At 43.8% G+C, this 26567-nt stretch overlaps 1 protein-coding gene across 1 annotated transcript in view; it reads left to right on the top strand.

Annotated features, from left to right (window-relative positions):
• SLC67A1 (solute carrier family 67 member 1) overlaps positions 1–26567 on the top strand; it is a 77214-nt gene that overhangs the window by 1686 nt on the left and 48961 nt on the right. Inside the window, exons 2-5 of the mRNA XM_081904189.1 lie at positions 4582–4800; positions 6200–6297; positions 7442–7587; positions 8026–8158. Of these exons, the coding sequence (XP_081760315.1) occupies positions 4618–4800; positions 6200–6297; positions 7442–7587; positions 8026–8158 (560 nt within the window). The 5' untranslated portion in view covers positions 4582–4617. The remainder of the gene's footprint in view (positions 1–4581; positions 4801–6199; positions 6298–7441; positions 7588–8025; positions 8159–26567) is intronic.

Genomic DNA, 26567 nt, shown 5'->3' with positions numbered 1-26567 from the left:
GTGCACAACCCCAGAGTCTGTCAAGACTGGCCCGTACGGGCAGGGGTACCTTTACCTTTACACCAGGTGCCTTCACAAGAAACTCCTTCATAGGACTCTGGCTCTGGCATATGAAGGAGCTGTGTCTGGGCTGTGGCGCTCATGCCTGGCTGCAGCTCTGTTTCTTGGTCAGGTCTGACCCGTAGGTGGAGAGCAAGAGAGTCAGTGGCAATGGCACTGCTCACCCTCCTCAGCTGAAGTGCGCTTTGTGCCCAGCCATGGCAGCTCTACCCCCAGGTCGAGTCTGTCCCAGGGGCAGAGAGAGGACAGTGGGTGGCACCTGGCCACAGCTGTGCTCCCGGGTCAAGTTTGACCCGGGGGCAGAGAATAGGAGGAGAGTTGGTGGCAGCTTCTCTACCCCTCTCCTCACCTAGACTGTGCTGTGTGGAGGGCGGCCTCTTCATCCCGCCCTCCTCAGGTGGCGCGGGCATATGCTATGCCACTGGTGCAAAGCACATGGCAAGCCAAACCATTTTCAAAGCCTGTGCAGGAGGGTGAAGAAACCTCTGAGACAGTGAAAACAATGCAGGAAGACAGTGATGAGTCTGAACACTGTCAGGATATCCTAAGATTGACTTTGGGATCACCATATCTGGATGTTTACATAGTGAGAAATACTGGGGGAGGGGACTGATACCTACCGTACTACACTTTTCTTATATGCTGTTGAACAAAAAAATGGTTTGCTCTCTGCTGGATTGTGAAGCAAGCTGCAATGCGCTGCCAGTGACAATGGTTAATGAAAAGACAGACATTGAACCATGTCACCAGAGTATCCTGAAATCTGTGGGCAAGTGCAGAGTTAAGATTTGCAACAATAAGTTTTATTGCTTAGAATTTGTTATTGTGAATGGAGAGACCATCGATGGGGAGCAAAGCAGTGCACGCCATGTAACTCATTCAGGCACAACATCAGAATAGAGTATATGTGCCACGGACCAGTGAAGAGAGCCAACCAGCTGCCTGGACAATGGTGAATATATTGCAGATGTTTGGTGGTGTTTTTCAGGGAGCAGGACATCCAGCAGGGAAGTAGAATGCAGATCCATTGAGAACTCCCCAAAGAAGGGTACCAATAGCACTGGCAGAACTGCTGAAGCAGGAACTGACCAGCCTACAAGCTAAAGGCATGGTTGCTGCAGTAAATGATAGTACAGCATGGATCAGCAGTCTTAATTATTTTCTGCAAACCCTCAGGAAGGCTGCATATTTGTATTGATCCTAAACCTTTGAACAGAGCACTAAAATGCAGCCAGTACTCACTAACATCCATTGATAGTGTAGGAAGTGACCTACCCCAAGCCAAGGTTTCCTCTGTGTTTGAAGTGAAAAAATGGATTCTGGCATACAGAACTCAGCTCAGAGTCAAGCTGTCTTGCCTCTTTTGCAACTCCTTTTGGCAGGTATATTTGGCTGTGGATGCTGTGGGCCAAGTATTTCAGCATCAACCGAATCAAAAAGTAGAGAATGTTCCAGGCCTCAAAACCATTGCTTATGACATACTAATTGTGGGAGGAGATGATATTGGAAAGGAAGCAGCAGGAGATTGTGACAAAAAATCAGCCTGTTTTTTGGAGAGGTGCAGAGAAAGAAATACAAAACCCAAATAAAGTCGGGTTACAACTAAAGGAAGTGCCATACATTGGCCACCTGCTGACAGCAGAGGGTCTGAAAGTGGACCCAGCAAAAGTCAGAGCAATCCAGGTGTTACCAAGACTTAAGGATGCAAAGGTTTTTGGGAATGGCAAACTACCTGGCTAGCAGATTAGTGTGAGCCACTCCGATAGCTAACACACAAAGAGGTAGAATGGGAATGGTCAGAAAGTTGTTTGAGAAGATAGCCAGGAGTCCTGTATGAAGGTATTACAATCCAGGGGAGCAGTTAGTGTTACACAATGGGATGCATCTGAGACAGGGCCAAGAGCTGTGCTGCTACAGAAACAGCAGCCAGTTGCATTTGCCAGTAGAGCACTATCAGAAACTGAAAGAGGATATGCACAGATTGAAAAAAAAGAACTGTTGGCTGTAGTGTTTGGCATGAAATGCTTCCATCAACTTACATTTGGCCAGAGAGTGCATGCACAATTGGACCATAAGCCACTGGAAACCATCATGCCAGGGCCATCATTGAGTGCCCCAAACAGGCTTCAGCACATGTTGTGAACCACCCTGAGATCTACGGGTGAAGGGTGGAACAGAAAGATTATGTCATCATGGTAAACTACTGCTACAACTTTGGGGGGAGAAATCCACTGGCAGATATTATATCTGAGACAATTATAAACTAAAGTGCCATTTTGCCCACTATGGAATAGCAGATATTATATGCTCTGACAATGGACCACAGTTTCAGAACATTCCAAAAGCAGTGGGAATTTGATCATCAGACATCCCCAGAGCAATGGAACCGCTGAATCAGCTGTCAAAATGGCTCAGAGAATTTTGATGATCAAAGCCAGAAAAGCAAGGACTGGTGCATATCTAGATATCCTGGACCACCAAAACACATCTTCATAAGGTTTGGATGGGAGTCCAGCACAGGGAATGATGGCTTGAAGGACAAATGCCTTGTTACCAATGGGTGTGGCTTACTATAGCCAAAGAGCTCCAACAGATGAGCTGAGCTGATTGCAGAACAGAAATTAAGACAGGCATACTACTGTGACAAGTTAATGAAAGACCACCTCAAACTACATGTGAGCAAGCAAATTTGGATACAGCCAGTGGAGTGACACAATGAGGAGTGGAAGAAAACTGAGGTCCAAAGTCAACTGGACACACACTTGTTTGAGATGGTAACTCAAGAGGACCAAGTTTTGAGAAGGAATCAAAGGCAATTGTGTCGCAGCAACCAACCTGTACACTCAGACTAGCAAACAGACAGAAGAGAGGTGACTTCAGGAGCCAAAAGATGCCAGTACAGTTGTTGGCCCACTGCCTGTAGAGAATACCCACCTCCTCTTGCACAAGTAAATGAGAGACAACCCAGCTCACACTCATCTCAATCCTGCTTGGATACCACATTTTTTGGTTGCCACCTAGAAAGAATTATAACTCCTGAAGTAAACCAGATAACCCCATTGCCTAAAAGACTATGTCTAAATTCAAGGGGACATATGGACTTTTGAAACTATATAGTTAACTGTAATAATTGTTCACTTAAAGTTATGAAAGAAAGATGTATCAGTTATATGTGGAACTAAGTAAGAGGGAGAGGAAAGCAGCCGAGGAGAGAAACTTAGAGAGACACAGAGGGAAGGTGCAGGTAAAAGGAACAGCTGCCCAGAAGTGACTCATCAGAAAAAGGACAGAGAAATCAGGAGGGTCAGAGAGAGTTAGGGTTTATCCACAACTACGATTTCCTCTGCTTTTTCCAGGCACAGGTCCATCCTTTAAAGCTCCAAGTCCAAGTGTTGTTGTTGTTTTCTAGTCCAGAACTTTCCCCGCAGAAACCATTTTTAAATGGACATTATTACCATTATGGACGGAACAACTAATGAAGCAACTTGAATAGGAATGAAGTGAAGCCCTGTGACCGACATATACACTCCATCTCTGTACTAAAACACCTTCCAGCCAATTGACTTTGAAGCTTCCTAAGCCATTTTAAGTTTCTTATCCATTCTGAGCTGCAAAGCATTTAGCATCAAGTCCAGAGCTAGCAATCCAGTGCAGTGGGTAGGCAGGTCCAAGCATCCTTTATCTCCAGCAGAGCCACAACAGCTGCAGATAGAAAGGAGGAAACAAGGAGGGGGGAAAGGAAAACAAAACAATAGAAAATAAAAGATAAATAGAGGAGTGCCTACCAGCTCTCTCTGCTGGACATCTCTTTTTATCTCCACACCATGGATGTTCCTCCGCCTCTTAGCAAAGCAATCTGCTTATCGATGGGTACCAAGGTCACTCCAGCAGAAAGTCAATTTGACCCACAAGCAGGTTTTTTTTGTGGTTCTCAGGGCTTGCTCAGTGTCTGAACGTTACACTACTGCCATCTGTTTTAGTCCATCATGGTTGCTCTGGGACTTGCAGAATCCAGTGATTCCTTGGGCTTGGCAGAGCCAGATTAACAAACCCCACAGAATGCAGAGGGACTTACTTCCTTGCACAGAATCACACTGTCGTTTCAATTGTAGTTCTTTCTTCTTCTTTTTACTAAAGCAGACCCTGTCAAAGAGGCCAGCTTGACAGTTACCTATCCTGAACGTCATAACAGGCAAGTGGAAGAATGTGACAGTCGTTCCAGACGACTGGCTTATTCGCACACAAAACTGGTTGTTACCCCCACACTTCTTAGTGCAATTGTCCTATCACTTTCCTAACTACAAAAAGTCTGATAAGTGTCAGAAAATTGCACTGGAAAGTGCTAGGTCACAGCCACTAGCTGGCAATGTTGAGTCACCTCTGTGCTGCAAACCTATCAGCAGGAATGCTCCCCGACTTGACTGTCGCCCTCCACTGAAAAGCATGCCCTTTGTACCTTCTCTGTTAATGAGCTTGTGTTCCTTCCCTGCTGAAAGGTCATTCTCTTTTGTATTCCTCCAGACTAAGGTGTGTGCCTGACGGTTTACCCAGTGCAGCATGAACCTAGGAATCCCTTCAGAGAGAGAGCAACAACAGAGACAGAAATTGAGAGATGAGCCCTTGGAGAAGGATGACAACAGCAGAATAAACATGACCTCAAAGCAAAGGCTGATTCAGCTCATTTATCTGATTACAGTTGTGGAAGTGGCCTGCATGTTCATGCAGTTTGGGATTGTTCCAGTGAGTATATGGAGTATAGATTTTTACTAGCTCCACCCATTACTTTCTTTTCTAAAGGAAAAATGCTTTAGCAACTTCCTGATCTAACACCAGCTGCCTGATGCAGTATAAGCAAGTGTAAGTGAACCTGTTTAAAATCCCCACATGGACATGAACCTCTATGTCTGTCCTTGTTTCTCAGCCTAGCCTACCTCACAAGGTTGTTGTGAGGGTAAAAGGGATTGGGGAGAGAACCATGTGCACTACCTTAAACACATTGGAGAAAAGGCAGGACATACATATATCAAATGCTTAACTTCAGAATCTACCACAGAAGAGGATTTGTGCAGGAAGAGTGTTTAGTTTGATGATGGTTCCTTGATCTAATTCAGTTGATCTACTGACATAAACTTTGCATTCCAAGGCGTGAGAGGGATATTCTAAAATACGTTAGAGTAGACCTGTCGAAATCAATGTACTTAATTCATTTCAGCAGATTTATTCTTCAGTGTGGCTTAATTGGATAGCACTCATTTATTTATTTTTAATTTTGCCTGAGTGGTGCAACTTCCACACTACGTTATATAACCAGCAGTACCCTCAAAATGTGTGCGAGAATGCCAAGTAGCTAATGGGAACTGGTGATCAAGGAAAGCACTGGTGCTTTTCACAAATTACTTGTAATGAACACCTAAGCTGAGCCCTTAACAGATTATGTTTGTGGTATCTGCATTTCATACAACCTTGGTCAGGCTTCCTCAACCTCGGCCCTCCAAATGTTTTGAGACTACAATTCCCATCATCCCTGACCACTGGTCCTGCTAGCTAGGGATCATGGGAGTTGTAGGCCAAAAACATTTGGAGGGCTGAGGTTGAGGAAGCCTGACCTTGGTCTTCAACTGGATCAGGAGCCAATCTAAATGAAGTTGCAACAGAAGTACCCCCAGAGAAGGACATCTATAGTATTCATTGTGGGTCATGTATTGCTGCAGGCAGGTTGTGATTAAAACTGCCCACCCCCAAAGAGTCCCTCAAATACTTCTCCCAGGTGTCCTGTGCTGTTTTAGTGCTCTTTGGAGGACAAACTCGTAGGACAGCATAATTGCTTGACTCAGCAAAGCTGATGGCTGGAACAGCAGCTTGTGAGACTGAAGACATGATGTGGTTCTGTGCCGTAGGGGGCGATTCTGTTAGGTGACAGCATATTTTGAGCCAGTGAAGGAGGCCAAAGGAGGTCCTCTGCTTTGGGGCTTAAGAGGACATTATTTTGGCTTGAAGGGTGACCTTACAAGTCCTGCTCATGGGAATTTAAGAGATTGCACCATGGCCTCAACAACATTTTATGATTAAGTATTAGTTTCCATTCATTCAGAAATACAGTATAACATACACCTTTCTCTTTGACTTCACCCCCTTTCAGTATCTGGCAACCAGCCTGGGTATGGATGCCGTTGAATTTGGCTACTTGCAAACAGTCTTTGGTGTTCTTCAGCTTCTGGGAGGTCCCATTTTTGGGAGGTAAATATAACAACCATTCTTGGGAACCCTGTGGAATGTCAGAATTGTTTGGAGTTAATAACACCATTTTATTTTTAGCTCAGGGAAATAATTTAAATAGCCATCTGGATTTCCCATACTGGCAGCAGAGGAATGAAAGGCTCTTTTACTACTGTATTGTATACTAACCAACTCTATATCCCCCCCCTTTTTTTAATGTTCTGATTGCCACTGGATATTAGCCAATGCAGGAACTGTTAATAAGCTGTATACACACAAGTAGCTGCTAATGATAGAAAAGGGAGGGAGGAAGCTGCACAACAAGGCCAGCATTCATTTCCATTTCTTTTGTATTTTTAATTGGATGTTGAATGTGGGTAGGTAAGAAGTCATAGATTTGAATGCTGACGATTGCAAACCTTGTCTTTCGAAATACATCAATCCGTGGACAAGGAGGATATCTATGATGTCGGGTTAGCAGGATTATCATTTGGAACCTGGATAGCTCAGCTGGTTAGAGTGTGGTGCTGATAACACCAAGGTTGCAGGTTCGATCTCCGTATGGGACAGCTGCATATTCCTACATTGCAGGGGCGGCGGCCTGGATGCCTATGGAACTGATAGCTTACCTTGAGTGGATGCTAATTGGCAGAGCTTTTCCTGGGAAGTGAGCAAATAGGGGTGACCTCCCCAGTGCTTTCGGGTTCCTTGTGCTGGCACCAGCAGCCCCACTTCCTGGCTGGACCTGCTGACTTCTGCCTTTCGAATGAGGCTCCACTGGCAGTGCTGCCACTAAAGCATCAGCAAAAGGGGGAAATGGAACCTGGGTTGGGGAGAGGTTTCTCCTGCCTCTACAGCAGAACACCCCCCCCCTTAAAAAAAAGGAGCCAGGAGGGAGGGGGGCACTGCTGTCACCATTGCCGTGAAGGCAAGGCAGCAGAGGTGGGAGGGAGGGAGAGTTGAAGGCAGTGGAGGATCCACACAGTGTGACTTGGCCCAGCCCCACCCAGGCACTCCTCATCAGCCCTATTGAACAGCCAACCTTCCCTAGGATCTGTGTTTACCTTAAAAGGCTGGAAGAACTTCTACAGTTTAGTGGAGGTTTGCTTTTATTGCTGCACACCCTGTTCTGTTTCTGAAGATGCTGCATCTCTTTCTATGCCAGGTTTGCTGACAAGTTTGGAGCCAAGACTGCCTTGGCCATCTCATATGTGGCTGGATCTCTGTTCTTCTTGCTCCTGTCTGTGTCCACCAGTGTCCCTCTGCTCTTTCTGTCCAGGGTCCCCTCCGTCTTCATGCATGGACTACCAGGTGATGTTATTAGATGATGCAAACATTAGCATGGGTCGACTCAAGGGCTTTGGCTCCCAGAGTCAAACTAAGAAACTGCTGCTCATGCACATGTGGACGATGTGAGTTAAGGTCCAGTCAATACTGGGAGCAATCTGGAGGGGATGAGAAGAAGTTTTTCACCTCTCGGGCAGGTTGGCATACGTCTGTGGTAAGAAGCCATTTTACGAAATGGCCACGGACCAATCTTCTTCCAGCACCTCTTTCATGAGCTAAAGCACCCACATTCATAAAACTTGTCAAGCTATACATTTGGGGGTGTAACAAATCCATGGTTCATCATGATATTCACCCAAGAACTCTGCCCCTGAAATGCTCATTATCATATTTTTAAAAGGAAGAGCAAAGACTTTAGATGGTACACGATTAACCTGGGTTTCCCCTCCATTTTTTAAATAGGTGCTCAAATGGTGATAACAGATTTGACCACCGCTGACGAACGTGTTGATGCTTTAGGAAAGCTTGGACTATGTTTTGGGGTAGGAATGATCGTTGGAGCTTCCTTGGGTGGCACCCTAACCTCAAAATTTGGGTGAGTGGTCATGTCTTGTTTCAGTTAACCGCAATGTCCTACTTTTAAAGGGATGTACTGTTCTCCTTTGAATTGCCAAAAATTGAGGTTCTGAGGTAATCTCACGTAGCAGTATGCACAAAGCCAGTGGAACTTACTTCTGAGTAAGCGTGCAATGGCAGGGCTATTATTATCATAGATTTCTGTATATCTCATGATGGTTTTCTACACTAGAGATTTAAGGTGTATGTGGTTGGTTCCCATTATAATTCAATACAGTGGTACCTCAGTTTAAGAACAGCCCTGTTTACGGACTATTCGGTTTGCAAACTCCGCAAAACCAGAAGTAGTGTCCCGGTTTGCGAACTTGACCTCAGTCTAAGAATGGAAGCTGAACAGTGGAAGGTCACTGGCGGCGGGACGCCTCATTAGGGAAAGCGCGCCTCAGTTTAAGAAAGGATTTGGTTTAAGAACAGACTTCAGGAACGGATTAAGTTCATAAACCAATGTACCACTGTAGTGTGTAAGGCAGCTGAGCAAACTTATTTCACCCCAACACACATTACAACTATGCTCTCTCATTGCAAATATTAATTGAAAAGCAGAATTGCACGTATAATTTTATATTGTTGGACTATGTGTATAATTTATGGTGAAATAATTTTGGTTTGAAATAAGTGTAGACAAAGAGATATGGAGAGTCTGGAAACAGAAATCTTGGAATAATTTAAATCAAAGTCCAGAGCAGGCAAAATGGGGCTCATCTGGGTTTAAATCTCTGGAGGCAAAGTGTGAACATATTTGTCCATTAGATGGCACTGTTTCACAACCATAATTTCCCCCCTTGTTGGTTTTGTGTTCTTTGGCTGTGCATCAATGATGCTTCAACTATCAACCATCTTATATTTTTTAGGGGGCTGGAAAGGGAAAATACCCCACTGTCCTGTTTCTTGAGCATTTAGGTTTGTTTGTGTCTTTAAAAAAAAATAATGTGTGAAGTCTGTGTGTTCCTTCTTCCCTGTGACAGGATGTGCACCTTTCCTTTTAAAAAAGACGAGAGGTTCAAACTGCTACCCTTCCATGTGCAGGCGGCGCTGTAGTCTAAACCACTGAGCCTCTTGGGCTTGCTGATTAGAAGGTCAGCGGTTTGAATCCCCACAATGGGGTGAGCTCTTGTTGCTCTGTCCCAGCTGCTGCCAACCTAGCAGTTTGAAGCACACCAATGCAAGTAGACAAATAGGTACCGCTGTGGCAGGAAGGTAGAAGGCATTTCTGTGCTCTCTGGCTTCCGTCACGGTGTTCCATTGTGCCAGAAACGGTTTACTCTTGCTGGCCAAATGACCCGAAAAGCTGTCTATGGACACATGCCGGCTCCCTCGGCCTAAAAAGCGAGATGAGCCCCACAATCTCATAGTCACCTTTGACTGGACTTAACCTCCAGGGGTCCTTTACCTTTTACCTTACAGCAAGTTACATGGTAGTGGGAAAGGTATAGTGCCCTTTTATAATTATTGGGTTGTCTTTGGTCTTGCTTTTATTATGTATTTTCTTTTATACATATATATTGTGATTTAATATTGTGAACGACCCTGAGATATACGGAGCTTAGGGCTGTATAACAATTTAATAAATAATAATAATAGTAATAATAATAATAATAATAATAATAATAATAATAATAATAAACAGCACACAGGTTTTCAGTCATTCTGCTTCAAAACAGATCATCCTCCACTACCCTTCTTGCCCCTGCAATTCCCTCTATGGGGCTTTAGACAGGAACATAGGAAGCTGCCTCTTTGTGAGTCCGGCTGCTGCTTCATCTGGCTCAGTACTGTCTAAACTGACTGGCAGCAGCTCCCCAGGGTGTCAGGCAGAAACGTCTTCCAGCCCTACCTGGAGACATTAGGGATTGAATCTGGGACTTTGTGCATACAAAGCAGGTGTTCTGCCCACTGCGCTGAAACTCTTCTCCCAACCAAATCTGCTAAAAGTCCCCACTTTCACTCAACTTTTAAAGGAGCAAGAAAGAGCCCCATCTCCCTTTTCATCTGGCCACCCTGAAGAGAATACCTTTACCACTCTCACTGTCAAGAAAAGAGCGACAGCTGAGGACCAACCAAAATGCCATTTAGGATGCTTTGATTTAATGTCCACTAGATGGTGCAAATGTCTTGGAAAGAAGGAGAGGAATAGTACCATCAAGGCTTGTTGTGGGGATTTGTCGGTGAAAAAGTTCTGGAAGTTTGTGACACACACACACAAAATCAGTGGTATTTTACACAGTAATGAGAACAAAAAAAGGACACGTGTGCATGATGGTTTTCTTGAGTCAAAATGAGAGTACCCCTGAACATTTTTTTTAAGAAAAAAGAACTGGTTTTATGTAGTAGGGTTGAAAAGAAGAGAGAAAGATGGGCAGAATCAGAGTGGGAGATGCTTCTCACTCCCCAAAAATATATTAAGTGTCCTTTCTGCAGCGAACAGATGACATACAGCTATAAGTAAGACAAAATAAAACAAAGCAACACAATAAGAAAAAATGCAGAAACACAATTGGGGCACATTCAGACCATACATTTAACTAAGGTTGCCATATTTCAAAAAGTAAAAAGCAGGACACCCCAAAAGCTTCTTTTTAGACAAACCCAACAATTTTTCAATTACCTAATACCCAGGACAAAGCACCACCTTTCAAAGATTCCCCCCAGACATAAATGACACCTTTGAAATCCCAGTAATGTCTGGGAAAATCTGGACATAGGGCAGCCCTAATTTAACAGTCATGGCTTCTCCCAAAGAATATTGGGAGCTGTAGTTGTTTAAGGGTGCTGAGAGATGTTAGCTAAACCACTCTTTCCAGGCCTCCTATCGTTCCCGCTTCACAGGGAACTCTGGGAATTGCAGCTCTGCGAGGGGAACTCCTAACACCTCTCAGCACCCTGAGCAAACTACAGTTCCCAGGTCTCTTGGGGGTAAGTTAAAGTGGGATCACAGTGCTTTGAATATATGGTGTGAATGTGGCATCAGCCACTGACTGCATAAAAGCAAATTGCCTTGAGAAGGACTTTATGAATGGCACTTGTGGCCTTTAAAAATGGGAGCTTGCAAATAAATGTTCTTCCTAGACTACCCTCTCCTGTGACAGTGTTCTGTTACACTGCGGTCCTCTACATGCTCAGCCAGATATAAATCTCATTGTATTGAATGGGGCTTCCTCCCAGAAAGAATGCATAGGATTGCAGCCTTGCTTTGCCAAAGGTAGCTAGTCACATTTGAAGTCCCGCATTTCTTAAGGGCAGGTCTGCAGTGTCTTCTGAACAAGCTCTCTGAGTGCTCCAATGTGCATGCAGAGTTATTTAATGTGCAGACTGTCCCATTTTGTTGGGGGGGGGAGCAGATCCATCCACACACGCAAATGGGGATGGCCTTGCTGTTGGCAGGGCTCTGGCAGAGGAGACTGGAGTTCCTGCAAACGAAACCACGGGATTGGCCAAACTTCGTGCCCTCCTCTTAACACATTCCAAAGTTTTGTTTTAAAAATGGCCCATTTGTGTTAATTGTTGCATAATTTCCTATAAAGTCCCACCAGCTTTCTGTTATGCATTCATGCTTTACTGTCCTGGAATGGTTTTTCTGTTTGTTTGCTGTGATGCCATAGGGAAAGAATGTCCCTCGGGTTTTCTGCCCACTTTGCGTTTTCTTGTCACTATTATTCAAGTGTGTGTGGCACTGACATACTTGTGCTTTAAATGTAGAAAAGGATAATTTTTTTGTTTGGCTCTTAGACCTATGTCCTTGGTCCTTCAGAGGTAGTGAATTTTAGGACAGCCTGCACTGGCAAAACCTGTCTTCTAATTTCTTGAAGCATATTTCGGCCTGCGAAATAAGCTTCCATTTCTCTGCCTCTTTCTGAGGACTCTCTTGAATCCCTTTAGAATATTGGTGGGTGGAGAGTTGAGCTCACTTTGTTGTGACAAGGTGCCTGTGAGTGGCGTGTGGGTGTTTCTCTTCCCATTTAACGTTTCTCATGCCACTTCACTCACCAGTACTACGGCACCTGCAAAACGTCTCAGTAAATATCCCCTCAGAAATCCACGCTCACCCCAGAGTGGGTGGCATGCGCACACCATTTTGTATTCCTGTTCCTTTTTCTGCTCTCTTAGATGTGGCAGCCATTTTGTGTTGCGCCACTCCCGTATTCGTTTTGCACCCTGCCACTCACCCCATGGCAGCCATTTTGTGGTTGACGTTCATGGCACTTGCACTAAATTCTAAATGCTTTGAAGAGGGCTAGCGAGGGAGGCTGGCTGCCGAGCACCTGAGAGTGGTGCACTCACTTTTGTCTTAAGAGAAGTCCTTGTTGCTTCCCCCAACCCACACCCAGTGCCCAAACTTAGATCAGGTTACATGGTTCAGAAGAGACAGCAAAGGTCTAAGATGCATAACTAGGCAGAAGCTAAGTCATTGTCCCAACACTTGATGCGCCTCCTAGGCCCCCTTTTTGAAGGATGGGGCAGGCACAGGAATTTGTGTGGTTGTTTCCCCAAGTCACGGGACTGGGCAATCAAGCAGGCAGTCCTACAAGTAGACTGGGTCTGCAAGGTCTGCTGATGCCAGCACAGCATCCTTGGCAATGGAGGCAGAGTTGACACAGCCAGCTCACTGTTCATTTTAGCCTCAGGTGCCTCTCCAGAGGAGGTGGAGGCAAGTCAGGCAGCTTTCCCATGGTGGTTAGGGTATCCAATATTACTGAGGCAGACCTCTTCTCTGATAACCCATTCAACCCCTCCCTAACATCTAGATCATCACCTCCCAAACCTCTGGGCGCATCCTCAGCACCTACTTCTGCACTCTCGTTCATTCCTCCTCTGCCTCACCCATGTAACATCAAGCATGTATTTATGGGAGATGTGTGAAGATTAATAAAAAGCTAAAGGGACCGCTGACCATTAGGTCCAGTCGTGACTGACTGTGGGGTTGTGGCGCTCATCTCGCTTTATTGGCTGAGGGAGCCGCCGTACGGCTTCTGGGTCATGTGGCCAGCATGACTAAGCCGCTTCTGATGAACCAGAGCAGCGCACAAAAACACAATTTACCTTCCCGCTGGAGTGGTACCTACGGTATTTATCTACTTGCACTTTGATGTGCTTTCAAACTACTAGGTTGGCAGGAGCAGGGACCGAGCAACAGGAGCTCACCCTGTCGCAGGGATTTGAACCGCCAGCCTTCTGATTGGCAAGCCCTAGGCTCTGTGGTTTAACGCACAGCATCACCCACATCCCTGTGAAGATTAATAGGTGGGCAAAAAATGACAAAGTAAAGTGTCCTTAGCCTGCCCCACACATGTGCTTCTTCCATGGTACCCATAAAAGGTTTGGATCCAAGCCAAACTGACAACTATCTAGGTACGGATGGGTGCTAGACTTGGAGGCTTCTACTGCTGGCAGCTTTGATCCCTGAGCAGCTGGGATGTTCTGTACCACCATACTGGCTCAGACAACAGGTTTAAGAGGTTTTCCACCCTGTCAGTGCAGTGTGATACTGGTTATTAATTAGATGAAATGGGGTGCCATTCTTATTTGCTTACAAAAGGCCGTTCTTTCTCCATGTTTATTGCTTGTAACTTAGCAGTATCGGCTCCGGAGACTTATCACGAAATTCCTTCTTTCTCCATCACGTTGGTGGAATGGAAACTCTGTGGGTGTTTAAAGGGGTTAAGCTTGGACCACGGCTGGAACAGGGCAAAAGGCTAGAGCTCTCTGCTCTGCTTCTAGACAATTTACCCATTCTGGCTTGAGAAATCTCTCTTTCTCTGTGTTACTGTAGAAATGCTGGTATTTCTCAGCCTAGAATGGTTATGCTGATTAGCCAAGCAGTTTGCATGGGTGACCCAGGACACAAAAAAATCCTTTGTTCTCGATGACAAGGCATTTTGGAAGCTCTGGTTCCCATGGGATGGGGCCAGAATGTTCTTAAACTGTAGAGGAATTTTGGTAGATGACTGTTGCCTGCTGAAGATTACATCCTTCTCCGGATCATTTATCCCAGAAGGCCTACCTGGACCCTCGTACATGTGTCTATCTCTCTCTCTGTGGGTGTGTTTGTGTGGGTGTAGTTGTGTTCTACCCCCAATCTCTGCCGAGCTGTGGCAAGATTTCAGGGTTCCAAGTGCTCACCCAGGGTCTGTGTTCCTTTGGTGAATTGAAGATACGGCAGAGGCCGTCGTAGCTTTAAGAAATATGATTTATTCACATATTTACATCTGAATTTAGATGGAGGGAGTCCAGATCTTACAGCATGGCCATCTCAAGAGTGGCTTGTTTCACAGCAGCAATTCAGCCCTGTACTCGAGGGCATCTTTCCCAGCTTCCCTTCATCCAGCCTGACCAAAGATGGAACTCTTGTCTTTTCTTCTCCCCCTTGTTCTCTGCACGCCTTGCTAAAGACACTCTTTCCCTGTCACCTCTCTCACACACCCTGCCACCTTTGGGAACCTCCTGTCTACCCAGACCCAAGGATTCCTCTTAGATGGGCCATCAACCCCTTCTGTCATAGTAACAGCTTGGCTTATCCCCAGCTAGCCATGTGTAGCTGCCTGGGCTTGAGATCCTAAGTGGAATGGAAGAGCCCTTTGCCTAGTTGTTAATGGACCAAACTTTGCTTGTTTTTGAATTTGCATGAATTTATGAGTGTGCTCAAATTTTATCTCTTTACTGACCCCAGAGATTATGGTGAGCACGTCCCTCCCCAAACTTAACATCATAGAGACAGAGACAGAGAGTACCTGGTGGATCAGGCCCATTTAATCCAGCACTCTGTTCTCACAGTGGCCAAGCAGATGCCTCTGGGTAGCCCACAAGCAGAACGTAAATGCAACAGCACTTAAAACATTACTAGCCTACTCTTCATTACTAAAGCAACCACAGAGCAGGTTACAATCAAATCAAACCAAAATAATACAACTATCTGATAAGAAAACCGTCAAACCATAAACCCCACCAATAACAACTGATAGAATAATTATAGAATTGTAGAGATGGAATACTTTGGAATACTTTGGCCACCTCATGAGAAGAGAAGACTCCCTGGAAAAGACCCTGATGCTGGGAAAGATGGAGGGCACAAGGAGAAGGGGACAACAGAGGACGAGATGGTTGGACAGTGTTCTCGAAGTTACCAGCATGAGTTTGACCAAACTGCGGGAGGCAGTGGAAGACAGGAGTGCCTGGCGTGCTCTGGTCCATGGGGTCAAGAAGAGTCGGACACGACTAAACGACTAAACAACAACAATAACAAAGAGTTGGAAGGGACCATGAGGGTCATCTAGTCCAGCCCCCTGCAATGCAGAAATCTTTTGCCCAACCTGGGACTCAAACACATGACGCTGAGATTGGCCAAATGAAGAAGAAGAAAGAAGCAGCCTGCATGTGGGGAGCCTTATGTCCTCCAGATATTGTTGAACTACAACTCCCATCACCCCTGACTATCGGCTGCTCAGAGTGGCTGGGGCAACCCAGTCGGATGGGCGGGGTATAAGTAATAAATTGTATTATTATTCTGATGAGAACTGTAGCAACATTAGGAGGGTCAGAAGTTTCCATCACCTGCCCTAAGGGCTGCCTTGAACCGGATCTGTAAAAGAAATGGATTTGCATTTTTCTGTTTGACTTGCGCTCTGGGATTTAGTAGGGTCAGAGCACTTGAAACCACAGGTCCTGGATGCTTTTCTCAGTTTCAGCAAAACATTCCGTTCCCTGGTCCCACCTCTCATTGCAAGAGAGAGCTATTTGTTTAGGTTCTGACAGAGCACACATACCTCACCCGGCAATTTCCCTGGAGGAATGTGCTGTCGCACAAGGGCACACTGCTTTCTCCTTTTCCTTTTTTTTTAATATAATTTTTATTAAGTTTATAATATACAAAATCCAACTTCCAAATACATATTTCCATAGATCTAATAGACTCCCCCCATCTTCCGAGCACTGCATTCTCTATCGATTCAAAACCTCAGCAATTTGTTAACTTATTTTAAACATAATAATATGTCTTCCATTTTATCGTGATATCTGGTCTCTAAACATTACAGTCCAAATCCATTAATTTTTAGTTTCAACACAATAAAATTATTTCATTACACCACTTCTGTCTTGTTATACCTTATTTTCCAATTCAAAAATTTTCCGATGCTGAAGCTGTAATTTCCTAAAAAGGAGCATTTTTTAACATTCATACAACTTATAATGCTTTTTCAAATAATCCTTGAACTTTTCCCAAACTTCCTCCGTTTCTTCTTCTCCCGAGTCTCGAATTCTGCCAGTCATTTCAGCCAATTCCATATAGTCCATCAGCTGCGTCTGCCATTCTTCCAATGTGGGTAGATTTTGTGTCTTCCAGTGCTTTGCCATCAAGATCCTTGCTGCTGTAGTAGCATACATAAAGAAAATTCTATCTTTCTTTGCCACCCTCTGGTCCACCATGCCCAGGAGGAAGGCCTCCGGTTTCTTGGGTAAGGTAAATCTAAGCACCTTTTTTAGTTCATTATGTATCATCTCCCAGAAGGCCTTCACCTTCGGGCAGGTCCACCAGAGGTGTAAGAATGTCCCTTCCTCCTCTTTACATTTCCAACATTTGTTGTCAGACAGGTGATATATCTTTGCAAGCTTGACTGGGGTCATGTACCACCGGTATATCATTTTCATAATATTTTCCTTCAGGGCACTACATGCCATAAATTTCATTCCGGTGTTCCATAACCTTTCCCAGTCTTCAAACATAATGTTGTGCCCCAAATCCTGTGCCCACTTTATCATGGAGGATTTAACAATCTCATCCTGTGTATTCCATTTAAGCAGCAAGTTGTACATTCTCGAAATTAACTTAGATTTTGGCTCTAGCAACTCTGTCTCTAATTTCGATTTTTCCTCCTGGAAACCCACTTTTTTGTCCGCTTTAAAAACTTCCTGGATTTGGGCATAATGCAACCAATCTCGCACCTTGTTTTTTAACTTTTCCATACTCTGCAACCTCCAATTATCTCCAATTTTTTCAATTATTTCCCAATATTTAGGCCAGTGGGCCTCCATATTGAGTCTTTTACGTGCTTTGGCCTCCATCGGTGAGAGCCACCTCGGAGTTTTACTCTCCAATAAGTCTTTATATTTTGACCAGACCATAAAAATTGCCCTTCTGACAATATGGTTTTTGAACAATCTATGAACTTTAACCTTGTCGTACCACAAATATGCATGCCACCCAAAAGCATTATCAAATCCTTCCAGGTCGAGGACATCGGTGTTCTCCAATAAAATCCAATCCTTCAACCAGCAGAGGGCTGCAGATTCATAATATAACCTCAAGTCCGGCAGGGCAAACCCCCCTCTTTCTTTCGCATCAGTTAGTATTTTAAACTTTATTCGGGGCTTTTTGCCCTGCCAGACAAATTTAGAAATATCCCTCTGCCATCTTCCAAAACATTCCACCTTGTCCACGATCTGGAGGGCCTGAAACAAAAATAACATTTTCGGCAATACATTCATCTTTATAGCAGCTATTCTACCCAACAAGGAAAGTTTCAGTCTTGACCATGTTTCCAAGTCTCTTTTAATCTCTGACCAACATTTCTCATAATTGTCCTTAAACAAATTCAAGTTTTTGGAGGTCAAGTACACCCCTAAGTACTTTACTTTTTTAACCACATTTAGTTCCGTTTCTTTTCTGAACTCCTCTATTTCAGTAGTTGTCAAATTTTTTGCTAGAACTTTAGTTTTTTGTTTATTCAGCTTAAATCCCGCCACCCGACCAAAGTCAGAAATTAATTCTAACGCTCTTTTAGTACTAGAGGCTGGCTCCTGTAATGTTAATACCAAGTCATCTGCGAATGCTTTCAGTTTATATTGTTTCTCTCCGACCACAATTCCCTGTGCCAACCGGTCATTTCTGATCATGTTCAATAGCACCTCCAGGACTGAAATAAACAGCAGAGGAGATAGAGGGCACCCCTGTCGTGTCCCTTTTTCAATTTTGAACTCCTCTGTCACCACGTCGTTTACTATCAATTTAGCTTTTTGTTCTGAATAAATTGCTTCTATTCCATTTTCAAACCCCCGCCCTACTCCCATCCTTTCCAAATTTTTCTTCATAAACATCCAAGAAATGTTGTCAAAGGCTTTCTCCGCATCAATAAAAATCAACACCGCTCTTGTATTTGAGTTTGTCTGTAGGAATTCCAAAATGTCAATGATGTTTCTTGTGTTATCAAATAAATGCCTGCCAGGGAGAAAGCCTGCTTGGTCCTTATGAATCACTTCATTTAATACTTTTTTAAACCTGCTTGCCAAAATGTCTGCAAAAATTTTATAATCCACATTTAGGAGTGAGATAGGACGGTAGTTTTTAAGTTGGGTTTTTTCAGTTTCTAATTTTGGTATCAACGTGATGAAAGCTTCTTTCCACGTTTCCGGTGCCTTCTTCCCCTCCATAATCTGGTTACTAACTTCCAACAGTGGTTGTATCAACGAATCCTTCAGTACCTTATAGTATTTGGAAGTAAGTCCATCTGGTCCTGGAGACTTGCCCAGTTGGAGGTTCTGAATGGCGCATTCAATTTCTTGGAACGTAATATTACAGTTCAAGGTTGCTCTCATTTCCTGAGGTATTTTTTGTAATCCATTAGTTATGAAAAATTGGTCCACCTCCGAATCTTTTTGTGGCCTTTGTGAGTAAAGTTCTTTGAAATATCTCTGGAAACACTTTCTAATTTCCTCGGGTTTCTGAACCATTCTCCCTTCGATCTCTAGATTTGTAACTGTATTAAGCTTTTGTCTCTTTTTCAACTGCCAAGCCAGCAGCTTCCCACACTTGTTAGCAGATTCAAAGGATCTTTGTTTCATTTGTTTAATTTTCCATTCCACCTCCTGATTTATCAGTTTCGAATATTGTGCCTGGAAAAACTTCACTTCTCTCAATACTTCCTTTGATTTAGGCCTGGATCTCAATTTTTTCTCTCCTTCTCTTATTTTCTCCAAAATCTTCTCCTTCTTTTCATTCCAGAGCCTTTTTTTGATCGTATTCTGCTGTATTAGAAACCCTCTCATAACTGCTTTACTTGCGTCCCAGATTGTTCTTTTTTCCACATTTGTCTTTAGATTTATTTCAAAATAATCCTTTAAAGCTTTTTGGGCCTTCCTAACAATCTCCTGATCTCTTAACAAAGCGTCATTCATTTTCCATCTGAAAGATCCGGTTGTGTTTAATCTCAGTTCCATTCTCAAAGCATTGTGGTCGGAGCAGGTTTTTGGGCAGATTTCCACTTTTCTAGTCTTAGGTGCCAGTCCTCTAGTTATCCATATTTGGTCGATTCGCGTCCATGTCATATGGGCCTCAGAAAAGAAAGTTCCTTCTTTCCCTAGAGGGTTCTTGATCCTCCATATATCAGTCAAGTCCAAATTGTCAGTCATTTCGAAAAAAGTTTTTGGTAGTCTGCCGTCTTTCGTTATGTTAGCACTTTGCGACTTATCCATATTCACTGAGACGACTCCGTTCATATCTCCCAACATGATAATGTTGTTGTAATCCAAATAGTCCAGCATAGTCTCATGCAGCCTCTTGAAAAATTCCGATTTCCCTTCATTTGGGGCGTATATTCCTAAAATTAAAAACTTTTCTCCTTGTGTCTGAATTTCAACCGCCAAAATTCTGCCCTGTTCATCTTTAAATACAAATTTTGGTGACAAGTTCTCCTTTGCATATATCACCACTCCTCTTTTCTTGACTTTGTCCGATGAAATAAATTCTTGGCCTAACCTTTTATTAATTAACACTTTTCTGTGGAGTCTTGTCACATGTGTTTCTTGCAAGCAGATAATGTCCAATTGTTCTTTTTTCAAAATATGAAATACTTTTCTCCTTTTTTCTGGAGAGTTCCCGCCATTTATGTTCCAACTAAGAAGCTGTAGAGACATCCCGGTCTAGTACTTAAGTATCACAGTTGGGTATCTATGTTATCCTCCGTTCCCGAAGGATGTGGTGCCGGTCCGCCTCCAGATGGTCCTGGTGGTAATCCCGGTGGTGGAGGCCAAGAATCTGCGGCTCTCTTTTGGAGGTCCTCCTCGTTGTCGTGCAGGAACTTCTGCTGGTCCTCTAGTGTTTTAATTCTTACCTTCTTTCCTTTATAGGTAAATGATAAACCTTGAGGGAATTCCCACCTGTAAGGAATTGCGTTGTACCTTAACAGTTTGGCCAAGTCTGTATATGAGGCTCTAAGGTCCAACAGATATTTAGGAATGTCTCTATAAATTTCTGCTCTTTTGCCTTCAACTTCCAGAGATTTTTTAAAATGTTGGCCTAGTATCTTGTCTCTTTCCTCTCTTGTTCTCAAGCAAACCAAACAGTCTCTGGACTTGTCTTTCTTAGCCGATCTTCCCAATCTGAAGGCCGTCACAATTTTAAAGTCTTTGTCTTCCTCAACCCCCCAAAATTTAGAAAATAACTGCGTCAAAAATTCCTCTAGGTTGCCCTGTTCCAGTTCTGGGACGGCCCTCAGCCTAAGATTGCATTCCTTACTTTTCAATTCCACCATTGACAGGTAGGCTTGCTGTTCTCCTACCTGTCTTTTCAGAGGTCTTACTTCCCCTTTGATCTCCTCGACCTTTTTGCACGCTTGCTCAGCTTTTTGGTTGGCTTCCGCAGCTAGTTTATAGTTCTCTACCGTAGCTCCTTGCAATTTCTCAATGGCCTGGGTATGCTGGGAAACCTGATCTGATAACTTACTGATAGTAGATGTAGCTCTGTCAATTTTAGATGACTGATCATCCACCTTTTTATTCAGAAGTGCCAATTGTTCCAAAATTTGTTTCAAGACTGGATCAGTTCCTCCAGTTGCCATATCTTCTGTGGCAAGCGTTTCAACTTCTTCCTCCTGCGCCGTCAGCACAGTTGGTACAGAGGATCTATGTTGATGGATTAACGTTGTTTGAACAAGCTGCCCAGCTCTCTTATCTTTTTCTTTAGCTTCCTTAGCTTTAGCTGCTCTTGTTTTCCCTGGGCCACTCATTCCCCAGCTGCCTCTGTTCAAGGTCAAATAGTCTTTCAATCCATGAGAAAGGCAAGTCCAGAATGTAAACAATTAAACCACAAAAAATCTCAATATGGTACAGTTCCCAGACCTCTATACCTCCGCAAATCCACTAGGGGGGGTGTTTCATAGGAAGGAAAGTTTCTTTTCCACCATCAAAGTTCCTATTTCAACTTTTATAGTCCCCAAGTTCAAAAAGGAGGCTTCCAGATAAATCTGTTTCAAAGTAGTGCCACAAGGTGACAGAAAGGTTCCAGTATCAGTATTAAAGCGATAATGTATCCATCAATGCGACAATTTGTACTTCAGAGAAAGTTTCAACAGCCTGACAGTTCTCCTTTGCAACACTGGCAGCCCGACAGCTCGGTTATCCCCTTTAACTCCACGTCACTCCACAGTAGGGGGAAGGTTCCGTGGCAAAATAAACCAAAAGATTTAATCCTTCAATCCTTTTACTTTCTAAAAACACAGTCTATTGATGCCCCTTCGTGCTACTTTCAGAGTCTCTTTTTAAGCGCTTCAGCCCACACCGAATTCTTTGCTTTGCTCTGATTAGCAGGATCGGGAGACGGACTTCCTGTTACTCGCCTCCCGTTTTCAGCCGAATTAAATGAATTTAAGTCAATCTTTAAGTCAATCTTTAGTACTCCTTACTCACGGGTAAATTGCAACCAATTCCGATGTTTTTCAAGAAGAAAGGTCGACGCTCATCAGCAGCAGCAGCGCGGCTTCACTTCCGCGAAAAGAGCGATGAACTCACAGCGCCGCTCCCCCTTTCACGCTCCGGAGCCTCTTACGAGGTCCCTTCTCCGTTTCTGGGGGGGCTTCTGGCACCCGCCGAGTCCCACGGCCGCAGGCTCGCTCTGCCTGCGGTTTGTCTTAATGGGTCTCCGCTTTGCCGCAGCGGACGACCCTTTTTCGCGGAGCCCCTCTTCACAGTGTAAAGAGGACCGCCATTGCCGTTTTGCGCCACCTCCGGAAGTCTGCTTTCTCCTTTTCCTAGGTAAGAACATCCTAAGGAGTAACTGAGTGGGGAAAAAGTAACAAAGGATCTGGTGGCCCCTGAAAGACTTAACACAGGGGTCAGCAACCTTTTTCAGCCGTGGGCCGGTCCACTGTCTCTCAGACTTTGTGGGGGGCTGGACTATATTGGGGTGGGGGGGGAATGAACGAATTCCTATGCCCCACAAATAACCCAGAGATGCATTTTAAATAAAAGGACACATTCTACTCATGTAAAAAGACAATGATTCCTGGACTTTTTTGTGGGCCAGAATTAGAAGGCAATTGGGCCGCATCCGGCCCCCGGGCCTTAGGTTGCCTACCCCTGACTTAACAGATTAAAGTCCACTTTACCAGACATATCTGACTTTAGTCCATAAAAGACCATGTGACATAAATCTGCCGGCACATCTTACTCTTCTTCCCTGAGTCCTGATCAGTGCGCAAGCTAAATATCTAGGATTCTGTCTGCCATCCTCTGCGTTAACCCTCTGAGTGATGGGTAGGGAGCCTGTGGCCCTCCAGATGTGGTTGGACTCCAAATCCCATCATCCCTCACCATGGGCCGGGCTGATGGGAGTTGGAGTCCAAATACATCTGGAGGGTCTCCATACTTGCCATGAGCAATAACCTCCTGTGCAAAGCAGGAGGTTATAACATAATATTTCTGAATTTTAACTTTCCTTCAAAATATATTTTTCAGGTATACTGTAATTGTTATTCAATATTCATATATAAAACACTCAGGCTGCAGTCCTATCTATCCATATTTATATGAGTGAGCCCATGTAGGCAACCCCTGCCTTAGAGCCTCTGAAGGCTTTTGTTTCTCAGGCCATAGCAGGGTTTATAATAATTTCGTACTTCCTTTACTTCTTTAGGTAGAGAATGGCATTTATTGTGAGCTTATTATGTTTTACTGCTATGTTTTACTGTCTTGTCTACATTCTTTACAAAGTTAAACTGAGTCTTGAGCTTTCTTCTTTTTTTTCCTTTTAAATAATAAAGCAGTTCATGCTGTTGCTTCTTTTTTTAAAAACCCCATCAGTTTTTGTTTGTTTACAAATCCTACCCAACAAACCCTGTCTCATTACACCCCAGTCCAATGCTTCCTGACACTCTGCCCCTCAGCAACTCCTCTTGCCATGTTAAAACCACAACATTAAAAAAAAAAAAATCAGATCTCTGTGGTCCAAATATCAAATGTACACTGTTTCTGTGGCTAAATGCAGGTGTCAGTTTCACCACAATTCTATTATGTAAAATTCCCATCAATTACCATGCCAGCTTTTGAGTCTGAGTATGCCAAGGTATGTGAAGCATCCACATTCTGAATATTTCCTTTACAGCTGAGACCCAGCCAGGTTTATGAATGGCTGTCTCCATGCTCACCAGGGAGAAACGCGAATCATGTCCAAACTTGCTTTTACCTGGGCAATGAGGTGTTGCAGCAACAGGGTAGGAAAAGGTGGTGTGAGGTATCATTTCCACATGGCAAATCAAACTCTGCCTTGGGTTAAACCCTTGGGAAACCCAGACAGATGGGCGGGGTATAAATAATAAATTCTTGTTATTATTATTATAGTAGGAAAATTGAACCAAAAGGAGGCTTGGGAAACAAACTTGCTCTTTCCTCTTTCATATCTCTGCTCATTCCTTGTCATCAGAAGTAACCAGATAATTTTCTTCTCAGATACAGTATAATCTTCTTATGGCTGGGGGTAACCAACATGGTGTGTTCCCGATTTTGTGGACAACTCCCATCATCCTCAACAATTGGCTATGCTGGATGGGGTCTGATGGAAGTTGTAGTCAGGACCAGCCATTTCATTAAGCTGATTGAGGCAACTGCCTCACACAGCAAATACTCATGGTGGCAGATACCCCTTGAGTCTCCTAAGATAGCCTGATTCCTTTAGGCATTGTGGAGGATATTGTCCCCAAATCACTGTTGAAGCGAAGTCCCATCCACACCATACATTTAAAGCACTTCACTTCCCCCCAAGAATCCAAGGAACTGCATTGGCTTAAGGGTGCTGGGAATTGTAGTTCTGTGAGGGGTAAACTACCATTGTCGGAATACTTTAGAAGAAGCCATGACTGTTAAAGTGATATAAATGTGTTTCAAATGTGTGGTGTGAATGAGACCTAAGATTCAGTTGCCAACCTAGTTGTCTTTGGCAGAATATTTGAGCTGCTTCTGTTGGATTATTTTAGACTGCAGTCTTATTCACTATTACCTGAGGGTAAGCCCCACTCTGAGTACAGTGGGATTTACCGTATTTTTTGCACCATAACACTCACTTTTTCCCTCCTAGAAAGTAAGGGGAAATGTCTGTGCGTGTTATGGAGCGAATGCCTGCAGGTGGTGGTGGGGATCTGCTGCAGTCGTGAGCAGAGGATCCATGGTTCCCCTTCCTTCCCTCCTCCGTGGTTACAAAGCATGGATCCACATGGATCCTCAGGATTTTTGCATTGGGCTACTCCAAACTCACTGTCAGATCACATGTCTGTGGCCACAGCATGAACCACAAAAATCATATTGCCACTATTTCGTTTAGAATATTTTTTTTCTTGTTTTCTTCCTCTAAATACTACGTGCGTGTTATGGTCTGGTGCGTGTTATAGAGCGAAAAATACGGTACTTCTAGTAAACATGCATAGAATTGGACAGGCTGTGATCAGCCCTTTGACCTGAGGTAGGATAGCCAGTTTAATGGAACAGAAGATGGAGTCTGGGTTTTGTTTCCCACTCCAGTGCATTTAGGTCCAGTGCTGTTAGGTCTGCTCAAAATTAAGCTAAAATCCCTGTAAATTAACTGCTACCTTGATGGTGCATCATGCTTTGATGTGCCTTAGCTGTTGGTATTTTTAAAAGTGAAAGCTAATAAATGGCATTTTGACTTCCTCCTCCAGCAGCTGACTCTTATAGATATGCAAAAGAACCAGCCTTGAGAGATTTAGGAATATAAAGGTTTTTTTGTTTGCCCTGTTCCTTATGTCACCGCTCAGTGATGCAAATGCCAGCCCCCATGGAAGGGCACAGAAGAAAAGCCTTTCACATCCCTGACTCGTTCCGGAATATTCTCTCTCCGATGTTCATGACTAGCAGCTCTTTGATCTACATGGACATGGCCTAGCTGCCAATGAACAAGAGGATTTCTACAGCATCGCGAAAGCAAAACAAAGCCCCAAAGAACACAAGGCGAATGTTTCATCCAGACAATATGTTCCGGCAACTGCCAAACTGTTATTCCGTTGGCCACAGGCAAGGACAGCTGTCCCATTTCCCCGGAAATTTCATGTCAGAGTTCATGGGTTCATTCCAGAGCAGGAAATGATGTGGTTTATTTCATTCCTGGGGTCTACTGTGATGCAGGAGCTGTATGTCGTGGCTGATGAGCTAAGTGGGGAAGAGGAAGGGCAAGTAAGCTTCCCCTTTGTATAGGACTAGGACTTGAGTCACACAGCCACACCATGCTTTTGTTAAAGGTGCTGAGAGTTAGGAAACCCCTTACAGTGTTACAATTCCCCAGCACCCATAACAAGCTAAAGTTTCCAGGATTCTTTGTGGGAAGTCGTGACTGTTAAAGTGGTGTAAGAGTGCTTTAAATGTATAGTGTGGATGTGGCTTCAGAAGAACAAAACATATGAAGAAGACCTCTTGTAAAAATGTGTTGCTTATCATAAAAACGTCTTACCACCATGGTAAACATTGTACCAGTTGAAGTATCTGATTGGCATTAGAAACAGCAGGTCTTTTTCCTGAGACCCTGTTCTAAACAGAAGATGCAGACCCTGTTGTAATACGAAAATGATGAGAGGTGGGTTTGTTACGTTGAACTTTATTTGAATCAAGGATATTGCCAGCACTTTTCTTAGGAGTGGGTTGACTCCCTGTGGGTTGAATTATTCGTTAATACCAGACTTTTCAGTAGAGGAAGGCCTTTAGGTGACCACAGGGACAGTGAGTTTTTATATCCAAGAAAAGACCTTTAAAGATTTCTAGAATCTTTCCTTGCTGACACTGAAAGCTGAAAAGGTGCCCTGATAATATGACTTTTAGAAGAAGCTATAGGCTGTGTACACACTGTACATTTAAATCATATTTAAATAACATCCCCCTACCCAAGAATTCTGGGAATTGGTAATTTGTTAAGTGCCCTGGGATTTGTTACTCTGAGAGTTAAACTACATTTCCCAGGATTCTTTGAGGGGGGGAATATAATTTAAATGCACAGTGCATAATACACAGCCAGTATTGTAAGACTAATGGAGAGCTGTGGGATAGATATACCTCATAATTAAGGACACCTTTTATCAAATAAATCCCAAATAAATACATGACATGAG

The sequence above is a fragment of the Podarcis melisellensis genome (genome assembly GCF_964234715.1).
Source record: "Podarcis melisellensis genome assembly, chromosome: 1".
In the NCBI taxonomy this organism is placed as follows: Eukaryota; Metazoa; Chordata; class Lepidosauria; order Squamata; family Lacertidae; genus Podarcis; species Podarcis melisellensis.
Note: the sequence above shows the minus strand (reverse complement) of the source record. Positions and strands in the feature narration are given on the sequence as shown.